Source organism: Rana temporaria, chromosome 4 (genome assembly GCF_905171775.1).
Source record: "Rana temporaria chromosome 4, aRanTem1.1, whole genome shotgun sequence".
In the NCBI taxonomy this organism is placed as follows: Eukaryota; Metazoa; Chordata; class Amphibia; order Anura; family Ranidae; genus Rana; species Rana temporaria.
Window position 1 is genome coordinate 21,302,338 of NC_053492.1, and position 12,718 is coordinate 21,315,055.

The 12,718-nt window shown below is 47.1% G+C and overlaps 1 protein-coding gene across 7 annotated transcripts in view; it reads right to left on the reverse strand.

Annotated features, from left to right (window-relative positions):
• The window catches only part of HMBOX1 (homeobox containing 1), a 199,490-nt gene that overhangs the window by 15,486 nt on the left and 171,286 nt on the right, over window positions 1-12,718 (reverse strand). For all 7 annotated transcript variants that reach the window (XM_040348107.1, XM_040348103.1, XM_040348106.1 and 4 more), the window contains 2 exons: window positions 5,608-5,690; window positions 1,476-1,571 (listed from right to left, as the gene is read on the reverse strand). In XM_040348107.1, the coding sequence (XP_040204041.1) occupies window positions 1,476-1,571; window positions 5,608-5,690 (179 nt within the window). The remainder of the gene's footprint in view (window positions 1-1,475; window positions 1,572-5,607; window positions 5,691-12,718) is intronic.

A 12,718-nucleotide genomic window follows, 5' to 3' on the forward strand; every position in this document is an offset into this window, starting at 1 on the left:
TATAACACGTGCACGCGCACCGCGCGCGCGCCCGCCGACGGGGGGGGGGTTGGGAGGAAGGGCCTCTCTGTTCCTGCAGCCGCAGGCCTGGAACACACGAGGAGGTCAGCGTTTTTTGCCTGCCTTGCAGGCATGAGGAAGAGGACTGGATAGAGCATCGCCTGGAGGCTTGCAGGTAAGCATAGCTCTCTGACACACACATACATTTGTACACAAAAGGCCCCACTCACAGCTTTTCCAACACTACCAGGGAGGTCACTTTTTATGGGGAATGATAACATATAGAGCCATCCTATCTTCATGATATGTGACTGGTTTGCCAGATGCAATGCATAACCTTAGGCATGTCCCCTGTGACCTCCCAGAAAAAACTTGCTAAGAGCCAAGTTCCGCAAGTTTTTCCCCTTACTTACCTGCTCCATGCCGCAGGACTTTGCCAAGCAAGAGGCCCAATCTTCCCCCATCTCCGTGGGGATGTCTAGACCTTCAGGCCCTGGGAACCTTCTTCTTCCATGAAGGATCCACTGTCCTGGACCCATATAGCACCCTGGCAAACAGAAAACATTAGGCGCCCAAAGGTTTTCTAAGTTCTGGGCCCAGGGTCCAGCTCTCTTAAAAAGAAAGCATTATGGGCTATACCCCAAGGGTTTGGGGTCCGGTTACTGACCACTTTAGCGCTCAGGCTTTTTTGGACAGAACCGGTAGCTCACCTAATCCCAAGGATGCGGAGGCAAGCTAAACCATGACTAACACCTAAGACACTGGCGTAAAAACTGAGGTACTCCTCCTATGGGAGGGGGTTATATAGGGAGGGGCATTTCCTGTTTGAGATTGCCAGTGTCAACACCTGAAGGTACTCCATATAACCCACATAGTAATGAATATGCTGCTCTGTGTCCCGTGATGTACGATAAAGAAACACTTGTAAAGGGGAGCAGTTAGTAAAATGACGACACCCATGTGGGGGCACCAGAAATATTTCTTCACCCAGGCGCCTGTGACCCTAGGATTGGCCTTGCACTTTTGATTGGTCCTGACCACTGCAGACCAGGAACATCACAAAAGAGCTGCAGTTTTGAAGTTGCTGTAGTCGTCCAGCCATTACAATTTGGCTCTTGTCAAAGTCGCTCAAATCCTTACGCTTGCCCAGTTTTCCTGCTTTCAACACATCAACTTCAAGTAAAAAGAAACGTCTGCTTGCTGTCTAATATATCCCACCCACTTCCAGGTGCTATTGTAACGAGATAATCAATGCTATTCACTTTACCTGTCAGCGGTCATAATTTTATTATGGCTGATCGGTGTATATATCTGAATTACATGGAGTTTGAAGCTTCAGGCAAAGTGGCTGCATGCACTATGTGGGCAATAGTGACATTTTACAAAGCTGTCTTCAAGAGGGAAGAATAAAATGAACAGGTGTGTAAATGGCCTTTCAACTGATGGTCAGTATGGCTGTGCTCTGGGTACATTACCAATATTAGCTCTTCTTTTGATTTCCTTCCGCCTGTTGGCAAACCAATTGTACACTTTCAAGGAGGTAACTCGCTCCAGATCCGATAGTTTCTTGCCTGAAAGGAGAAAAGGGAGCTTAGTGGAGGGAAGAGAGGAACAAACACCGCTGTGTCTTAGATGTTACTGAAAGTCTATCGCTGTATAAATTACCTGTGAGGTCATAGATTCTCTCCAGCGCTGTTTGCATGCCTAAAGCACTGGAGGAAGCTGCTGCTTGCTGCCCGTGTGTGTGTTGGTATGGCCATTTTAGTGATATTTACAGCATAAACATGGCATAACATTTTTAAGATCATGTATTGTTTTTAGAAGCTTGGCTTCCCATATTTATCTGTTAATGAACTTGTTGGGCTGGTTCATGAGCTCAGGACAGGAAGTGATGCTACAGGATGTAGAGGGAGGGGAAAGAGGACTTGGACACAGCCATGTTCTGCAGACACACAGGAAGTTTTTATAGGGCTGAGAAGCAATCTGGAGAGATCCTGAATAAAGGAAGACGACTCCACCACCATAATGGTTTGGGACTTGTGTACCTTCAAAGCGATTTTGGATGTTAATGTGGGTGGGGCTAAGGAGGTAGACATTACTTGCACTCCTTAAGTATGGTACAGCATGGCTCACGAGGAAGGCATGACTGGGCGGGATTGTATGATAATTGGAATGCATTTAATTCAGCACAGCATCCTTCCCAGTATCAAGGACCACAGAAGGCTGTTTGGACGATATTGGCATTACAACACTTACTATCGCATGACTGCAAGTAGGGCATTCTGCAGAATGAGGAAGTAATAACCAGTTTATAAATATGGACAGGCTGGAGGAAAATTAAACTCCAAGGGCAGACTTCAGGAGGTATTTAAAGCGCGGTAATCATGCCTTTATCCCAAAAGGAACAACACCGGTACTGTAACTGCTTAAAGTGGTAGTAAACTCTGTACTACCACTTTTACCTACAGGTAAGCCTATAATAAGGCTTACCTGCAGGTAAAAAAAATATCTCCTAAACCTGTACGGTTTAGGAGATATTCCCCTCGCAATGAGCCACTGACTGCAGCGGGGATCCTCGGCTAAAGGCCCGGCAGCCACCGGACCTTGCCGGAAAGAAGTCTCCCGCGCGCATGCGCGGGAGTGACGACATCGCCACTCACAGCGCTGGAGTGACGATACCCGGAAGACACGCCGAAGCAAGATGACATCTCCCTCGTCGTGGACCAGGTAAGTTCCCCACGCCTCGTCCCAAGTTAAGTATTTCATAATGAGCTAGTATGCGGTGCATACTAGCTCATTATGCCTTTTGCCTTTCAGGTACGTAAAAAAAAAAAAAAGCTGCTGCGAGTTTACTACCACTTTAATAAAAGTGGGAAGGAGTTGTGCTTCAATTTGATTAGTGTATTTTTATCTTCTAGTGCAAGGGTCTCCAAATGGCGGCCCTGGAGCTAGATGCGGCCCTTTGCTTGCCTTAATGCGGCCCTTGGGGCACTATTCTATCCAACTTCAATGGGGCATAATTCTGGTTGCTGACACCAATGGGGCACTTTTCCTCCCACTGTCACCAAAGACATGGTATTATTTACTCCCACCGGACACCTGGGCATTTTCTACTCCCAATGGCCCTAGTCTGCCCCCCCCCCCACTAAAGTCTGAAGGACCGTAAACTAGCCCTTTGTTTAGAAATTTTTGAGACTCCTGTGCTAGTGGATCCAACACTCCCCTCCCTCCAGACTTGCAATACTGCTGTCCAAAGGTGTCCCCTGTGCTCTTTCTGCAGAGTGGGGGCACTCTAATTCCAGAGGTGTGTTACTGGCCAGATCACCAGGTGAAAACGGAGGGGGGGCCCTAAAAAATAAAAAAACAAATGCAGGCACCACATACAATGATTGGTAAGCTGCAATAAAGTAATCTTTTGATTGTTGGTTTCATGCCGCTATGAGAAAGGAGTCTTACTTTTAGTTACAAAGTTGGAGTTCTGCTTTAGATCAAAAAACATCTCAAGCTGCTATTTGAACTTAAAAAAAAAATATAAAAAATCAGGATGGTATTCGAACAGTTACAAAAGATTTTTCAAACACATGTATGCTTTTAAATGCAAAGTATTGTCTGTTAACCTTGAAAAAGTAATCACAGTGAGGATGCCACAGAAACATCTAGTTGCACCTCGCACAGGTCCCTGCCAGAAGCATCTTGGCAACGGGCTGAATTTAAGCTGGTTGGCTTCCTACCAAGAGCTTTAATAGGGGAATGAATTATGGTTCCGACATAAATTATGTAGATCGGTGTGATTTAACATAACGTTTCAAGGTCCTTGGTGAATAATATGAAACTATGACAAACAAAACATCATTTTTGCATGGTTTGTGGAGTGTGAACCTGGTGGTGGGGCAGAAAGCATCTCCATGGGTCATTGTGGAAATCCCTACTGGCTCCATTCCAGATTGGATTCAGCAAACAATGGTTTTAGCTTCTCATGTTTCACTACCAAATGGAAACTCTATTCAAAGTGTGTATGGATTTATCAGGGCAGGCTTGTCATGGTGGGCATACCCTCTCTGAGTGGTCTTCAGGGTCTAGGAGCCATTGGAATAGACAACGGCCCTGGACCTGCATAGTGCCATGAAGACAACTGCACTAGATGTACCATGGCCAAAGTGAGTGTCAAAATGCAGGATCCAGTGCCACATTGCAAGCCAACCCTGTGATGAAGGATCTGGGTACGGTTCCCCAAGGTGAGCTTGAGGGTCACCGATCTGGAAACGGATAATGTGCCATAAAGGCATTAACCAATCGGATCTGGAAAGAAGTGTCAGTTGGTGAAGGTCTGTTTCTTAAACTGCAGATTCTGATGTACTTGGCCTAAATTCAAGAAGCAATTGCGTCTGCGTAACCATAGTTACGCAGCGCAATTGCTTACTTGCGCCGGCGTTACGAATGCTCCTGATTCAGGAACCTCGTTACGCCGTCGGCAGCCTAAGATATGACTAGCATAAGGCTCTTATGCCAGTCATATCGTAGGCTGCATTCTTACATTGGCCGCTAGGGGGCGTTCCCGTTGTGGTCAGCGTATAGTATGCAAATTGCATACTAACGCCGATTCACAACCCTACGCGAGCCCTGCGTACGCAGTTTACGTCGTTTGCGTACGTCGGGTTTCGCGTAAGGCTGCTCCTGCTAATAGCAGGGGCAGCCAATGTTACGTATACCCGTCGTTCCTGCATCGCAAAGTTTAAATTTTACGTCGTTTGCGTAAGTGAATCGTGAATGGCGCTGGACGCCATTCACGTTCACTTTGAAGCAAATGACGTCCTTGCGACGTCATTTGCCGCAATGCACGTCGGGATAGTTTCCCGACGGAGCATGCGCACTACGCTCGGCGCGGGAACGCGCCTAATTTAAATGATCCACGCCCCCTACGGGATCATTTAAATTACGCGCCCTTACGCCGGGCATTTTTGAAGAGCGCCCACGCAAATTACGTGGCTACTGCTTCGTGAATGAAGCGTAGCGCAAAAACGGGACGCTGCACCTCCGTAGGGAGTGCGCAGCGGTACCTGAATCTACCCCCTTGTTCTCAAGTTGAAGACTTGAGCCTTCCATCTTTTTCTACGCTGAATAAATCTTCTCTGAAGACAACAGTGGACCACCTTTGTAATCATCGGTCTTCTGTCAAGCCTACGCAAGGCATAACTCATTTCCAAAAAAAATTGCTTACCAAACACATTATTTCATTTTGGCCAAAAAATTTACTTCTGGAATAAAAATGTCTTGCAACCCACAAAAAAATAATATACTTTTTTTTTTGGTTAAAGAAAATAACGAGACGTGCACGTGATAATACCAATGTTTCAGGGACGACCGATTATTTAAGAATGATTATTGAAATGGGTAATTACAGTCATATGTGAATACTCAATTATAAATCAGTAATGGCCATTTGCAAGAGAAGTTATGTCTTGGCTATATTTCTAAATCAATCGAATGGCAACAGGAAAAATTGCTTTTTTTTAAGCAATTTCTAATGGATTTCAAAACTTCTGAACGCTATAGAAAGAGATATGTATGGACTGTAGAGAACAAAAGAGGCAGACATGTCACACTCACCTGGTTTCTGTATAACCGCATTGCACGCATTGGCAATTTCCTCTCGCTTGGCCTCATCGGGATACTGGTTTTCATTAAAATAGCTGAAAAATTCAAGTGTTCATAGTTAGCATTATCTTATCTACATGGGTAGAACAGCTATTGCTTCTTGTGTTTATGTTTATCAATAAAATTCTAAAAAGACCTCCACCACTGGCACCCAATGTCCCCAGTACAACGAAGGCACGTCAATATGGACTATGCCTATGCATATCAGGGCCCCACCACTGGAGCCTCCCTCATATCAGGGCCCCTCCACTGGAGCCTGCCTCATATCAGGGCCCCACCACTGGAGCCTCCCTCATATCAGGGCCCCACCACTGGAGCCTCCCTCATATCAGGGCCCCACCACTGGAGCCTCCCTCATATCAGGGCCCCACCACTGGAGCCTCCCTCATATCAGGGCCCCACCACTGGAGCCTCCCTCATATCAGGGCCCCACCACTGGAGCCTCCCTCATATCAGGGCCCCACCACTGGAGCCTCCCTCATATCAGGGCCCCACCACTGGAGCCTCCCTCATATCAGGGCCCCACCACTGGAGCCTCCCTCATATCAGGGCCCCACCACTGGAGCCTCCCTCATATCAGGGCCTCCCTCATATTAGGGTGCCACCACTGGAGCCTCCCTCATATCAGGGTCCCACCACTGGAGCCTCCCTCATATCAGGGTCCCACCACTGGAGCCTCCCTTAAATCAGGCCCCCCCCACTGGAGCCTCCCTTTAATAAGCCCCCCCCACTGGGGCCTCCCTTTTATAAGCGCCCCCCCCACTAGAGCCTCCCTTTTATAAGCCCCCCCCCCACTAGAGCCTCCCTTTTATAAGCCCCCCCCCACTAGAGCCTCCCTTTTATAAGCCCCCCCCACTAGAGCCTCCCTTTTATCAGCCCCCCCCACTAGAGCCTCCCTTTTATCAGCCCCCCCCACTAGAGCCTCCCTTTTATCAGCCCCCCCCACTAGAGCCTCCCTTTTATCAGCCCCCCCCCCCCACTAGAGCCTCCCTTTTATCAGCCCCCCCCCCACTAGAGCCTCCCTTTTATCAGCCCCCCCCCCCACTAGAGCCTCCCTTATATCAGGCCCCCTCACTGGAGCCTCCCTTATATCAGGGTCCCCCATCAGAGTCTCCCTTATATCAGGGCCCCTCCACTGGAGCCTCCCTTATATCAGGGTCCCCATAAGAGTCTCCCTTATATCAGGCCCCCCCACTGGAGCCTCCCTTTTATAAGCCCCCCCCCCCCACTGGAGCCTCCCTTTTATCAGGCCCCACCCCCCTACTAGAGCCTCCCTTATATCAGGCCCCCTCACTGGAGCCTCCCTTATATCAGGGTCCCCATAAGAGTCTCCCTTATATCAGGGTCCCCATAAGAGTCTCCCTTATATCAGGGTCCTTATTAAGATCCCTCTTAGATCACAGTACCTATAAAAGAGTCACTCTTATATCAGGGCCCCCCTTGATCTAAAGGGTCCCCCATCAGCGCTCCCCTATACATTAGGGCCCCCATGTGTTTCCTACTCCATCAGAGCTCTTCTTGTATCAGGGTCCTCATCACAGTCCCACCTTACATCAGAATCTCCCTTACCGCTGTAAGGCTTACGACATGGCGTAGTAGGTCCTGTCCCCCTGTGAATGCTGGGGCAAGCACGTCACCTGTTGCTAGAAGCCGTTGGTCCAAGCAACCAATGATGAATACAGTGCAAGCTGAATACAAAAGTAGGACTGAGAATACCCAAAACTCCAAGGTGAATAAGAAAAGGGGCAGAAACAATGGTGAGGAGGTTTCCTCACTGGAAGTCAGAAGTTTAAAAAATAAATGAACGAATAAGGTCCTATATTGAAAGAACTGCTTCTCGCTCCATAGAAACCAATGCGTAAGAAAAATTAGCTTGAAAGGGGCTGATGTAGGAGGTCATAGGTAGGTCAGAAGGAGGTCAAGAGCAGGTCCGATGTACCTGTAAAACTCTGAACGATCTCAGGAGTTTCTCAAACGGATGTCAAATGCAAGTGGAAAAGCATGCTGCATATGCCAATCAACAAACGCTCAAAGCCCATTAACACAAGGTCTGAGGACAACAATATCTAAAGTATGATCTTTTTCTATAGACCAGCTGTCTCCAAACTGCGGTCTGGGGCCCAGATGAGGCCCTTTGGGCACTATTCAACCCACCACCAACGATAGGGCAGAATTCCTTCCATTGACACCAACAACTGGGCACAATTACTTCCATCGACACCAACGATGGGCTACCATTACTCCCATTGACACCATCAAAAGGGCACAAATCCTCCCACTAAAACCAATGATGGGGCACATTTCCTTGCATTGACACCAAAAATGGGCCGCTATTCTTCCCACTGACACCAACGATAGGGCAGAATTCCCTCCATTGACACCAACAATTGGGCACAATTACTTCCAATGACACCAACGATGGGCTACTATTACTCCCATTGACACCATCAAAAGGGCACGAATCCTCCCACTAAAACCAATGAAGGGGCACATTTCCTTGCATTGACACCACCGATGGGCTGATATTCTTCCCACTGACACCAACGATAGGGCAGAATTCCTTCCATTGACGATTGGGCACTATTCTTCCACTGATAACAATGGTGCACAATTCCTCCCACAGAGTGGCAGGACATTTTCCCTGTCCACAGTCCAGCCCCCCTAAAGTCTGAAGGACATTAAACTGGCCCTTTGGTTTTTGCCCCTTCTTCTATACAACCTCTTCACATCAGATCCCATTTAAAGAACCCCATTATGAAAAACCCAATTGTATATGGAGGAAAAAAGGGAAAGCACCCTGGACATACGAGGCTGCTCTATCCTCCCTGGGTGCATTCGAGGTCTGTCAGGAATGAGTTATCTCCATATCAGCTATGCCGCAATGTATGCACAGCTAAATTGGATCCAGCAACTTTAAGATCAAGGTATAATATTATTATAGCAGACACTTGGCCCCCGTCCACAGTACATGCAAAGCTGAAAAACAGCATCTGAGGCTTCTGGAATGGCAACAATCAATAGGAGACGGCAGGAGGGGATAAACCAATCAGAAAATTATTGATAGCATAAGTCTTCAGTAGAAAGTGCTCATCCTGGTGCAGTTTACATTCCAAGACTAGAGATATTAGTAACATGGGAAAACCAGTTAAATGACCTTAGAGGTGTAGCAAACAGCTATTTTCCCATATTTGTACATCCTTAAAAAGTCAAATATATGGGGATGTCGCTTTGCCGAATATATGGGGATGACGCTTTTCCGAATATATGGGGATGACGCTTTGCCGAATATATGGGGACGTCGCTTTGCCGAATATATGGGGATGTCGCTTTGCCGAATATATGGGGACGTCGCTTTGCCGAATATATGGGGATGTCGCTTTGCCGAATATATGGGGACGACGCTTTGCCGAATATATGGGGACGACGCTTTGCCGAATATATGGGGACGTCGCTTTGCCGAATATATGGGGATGTCGCTTTGCCGAATATATGGGGATGTCGCTTTGCCGAATATATGGGGATGTCGCTTTGCCGAATATATGGGGATGTCGCTTGGCCGAATATATGGGGATGTCGCTTGGCCGAATATATGGGGATGTCGCTTGGCCGAATATATGGGGAGGTCGCTTGGCCGAATATATGGGGATGTCGCTTGGCCGAATATATGGGGAGGTCGCTTGGCCGAATATATGGGGATGTCGCTTGGCCGAATATATGGGAAGGTCGCTTGGCCGAATATATGGGGATGTCGCTTGGCCGAATATATGGGGATGTCGCTTGGCCGAATATATGGGGATGCCGCTTTGCCGAATATATGGGGATGTCGCTTTGCCGAATATATGGGGAGGTCGCTTGGCCGAATATATGGGGATGTCGCTTGGCCGAATATATGGGGAGGTCGCTTGGCCGAATATATGGGGATGTCGCTTGGCCGAATATATGGGGATGTCGCTTGGCCGAATATATGGGGACGTCGCTTTGCCGAATATATGGGGAGGTCGCTTGGCCGAATATATGGGGATGTCGCTTGGCCGAATATATGGGGAGGTCGCTTGGCCGAATATATGGGGATGTCGCTTGGCCGAATATATGGGGATGTCGCTTGGCCGAATATATGGGGACGTCGCTTTGCCGAATATATGGGGATGTCGCTTGGCCGAATATATGGGGATGCCGCTTTGCCGAATATATGGGGATGTCGCTAAGTGGATAAGTCTGGCAGCAGCATTCATGATAGACTGAAGAGGAGATGGCCTATGCGGCGGATAGCCTATGGAGGGGCAGGCCTATGAGAAGGAAGTTGCAATAGTCAAGGCGAGAGATGACACTGATTATCAGTGCAGTCCCAACAGTGCTGCCAATCACTGCTCATTAGTGCCTCTTCATTAGTATCACCTATGAGTTCCGCCTACCAGTGCCATCTATCAGTGACACCTTCTCGGTGCCCACCAGTGCCGCCTCATCAGCGTCCAACAGTGCAGCCTATCAGTGCCCATAAATGCCCATCAAAGCAGCCTCATCCGCGCACATTAGTGAAGTAGAATAATTACCTGTTTGCAAAACAATCTATGAAAGAGATTTTTGATTTAGGGGGGGGGGGGGGGGGGGGGGGGGGGTTCAAAAGTTTTGGTCTTTTTCTGTTTATGTAGCAAAAAAAAATAAAAAAAAACAGTGGCGATTAAATACCACCAAAAGAAAGCTGTATTTATGAGGAAATATATAAAAAAAAAAAAAAAAAGATACAAATGTCATAGGAGTACAGTGTTGTCATTCAAAGTGTGACAGCTCTGAAAGCTGAAAACTGGCCTGGGCAGGAAGGGGGTAATAATGTCATTAGCGTGTTGATGAGAAGGGAGGGAGGAACCAGGGAAGGCAAAAAATAAACAGAATTAACTACTTGCCGACCAGCCACCGTCATTTTACGGCGGCAGGTCGGCTCCCCTGCGCGAGAGCCCGTAGCTATACGTCGGCTCTCGCACAGGCCACTAGGGGCGCGTGCACGCCCCCCTGCTCGCCCCTGACTCCCGGGCACACGCGATCGCTCCTTACAGAGCGGAGACCGGGAGCTGTGTGTGTAAACACACAGCTCCCGGTCCTGTCAGGAGGGGAAATGCTGATCTTCTGTTCATACAATGTATGAACGGAAGATCAGTCATTTCCCCTAGTGAGTCCCCCCCCCCCTAGAGTTAGAACACACCCAGGGAACATACTTAACCCCTTCCCCGCCCCCTAGTGTTAACCCCTTCACTGCCAGTGGCATTTTTATAGTAATCCAATGCATTTTTATAGCACTGATCGCTATAAAAATGCCAATGGTCCCAAAAATGTGTCAAAGGTGTCCGAAGTGTCCGCCATAATGTCGCAGTACCGGAAAAAAAATCGCTGATCGCCGCCATTACTAGTAAAAAAAAAATATTAATAAAAATGCCATACAAATACCCCCTATTTTGTAAACGCTATAACTTTTGCGCTAAAATGTTGGTGTGAAATTCAGATTTTGTAAATGTGCTTTATAAATTATGAGTTTTGTTGACATACAGATTTGTAGATATGGGAGGGAATGTGATTAACATCCTTGCTAATGAACTTCCTAAATAAAAGCCTTCAGCTATAGAAATCCGGCTGTTTTTCAGTAGGCGTGTGATGAGTGAGGCCCGATAAGGCACAATGTACAGCACATCTATGCAGACAGCAAGGCATGCATACCTAATGAGTAAATATGGCAAAGTGATTAATGCCCGTCTCCGAGTCAGGCTGGGAGCAAGTATGATCATTGCCCCCCCCCCCGATGCCCCAGACATTTATTGCTGGTGAAGTCTACAAACCGGGATCAATGGTGTGTAGCATGATACCACAATGCACATGCATGTGTAGCAATATCTAGTAATTACAGGCAAACACAGGTGTACCGTCTATCACAAAACACAGGTGCGATAGTACAGTCCATCACAAAAAGAAACTCCTGTGTGCGCCCAATCTTACTCACTGTGCTGTGATAACTCATGGTTCCAAATACCAAGAAATGGGTCCTTGTTATATCCATTTATCCTGGATAACCACTTCCGGGCCTTTTCTGGCACTACTTCTTTACATGTATATATTTTTAAAGCAGAGGCCCAAAAGAATTGGTGGGTATTGCAATTTCTTTTTATTGCACACGGTATTTGCGCTGTGCCTTTTAACCACTTAACCCCCGGACCATATTGCTGCCCAAAGACCAGAGCACTTTTTGCGATTCGGCACTGCGTCGCTTTAACTGACAATTGCGCGGTCGTGCGACGTGGCTCCCAAACAAAATTGGCGTCCTTTTTTTCCCACAAATAGAGCTTTCTTCTGGTCGTATTTGATCACCTCTGCGGTTTTTAGTTTTTGCGCTATAAACAAAAATAGAGCGACAATTTTGAAAAAAAATAAATATTTTTTACTTTTTGCTATAATAAATATCTTCCAAAAATATATATAAAAAAAAAAAAATTTCCTCAGTTTAGGCCGATACGTATTCTTCTACATATTTTTCGTAAAAAAAAAAATCACAATAAGCGTTTATTGATTGGTTTGCGCAAATGTTATAGCGTTTACAAAATAGGGGATAGTTTTATGGCATTTTTATTAATATTTTTTTTTTACTAGTAATGGCGGCGATCAGCGTTTTTTTTTTTCGATACTGCGACATTATGGCGGACACTTCGGACACATTTTTGGGACCATTGGCATTTTTATAGCGATCAGTGCTATAAAAATGCATTGGATTACTATAAAAATACCACTGGCAGTGAAGGGGTTAACACTAGGGGGCAGGGAAGGCGTTAAGTATGTTCCCTGGGTGTGTTCTAACTGTAGGGGGGGTGGCCTTACTAGGGGAAATGACCGATCTTCTGTTCATACAAGAAGATCAGCATTTCCCCCCGACAGGACCGGGAGCTGTGTGTTTACACACACAGCACCCAGTCCCCGCTCTGTAACGAGCAATCACGGGTGCCCGACGGCGATCGCGCCCGCCGGGCACGTGAACGGGATCTTTTAATGCATTTTTTGCTGTGAAAATGACAATGGTCCCAAAAAT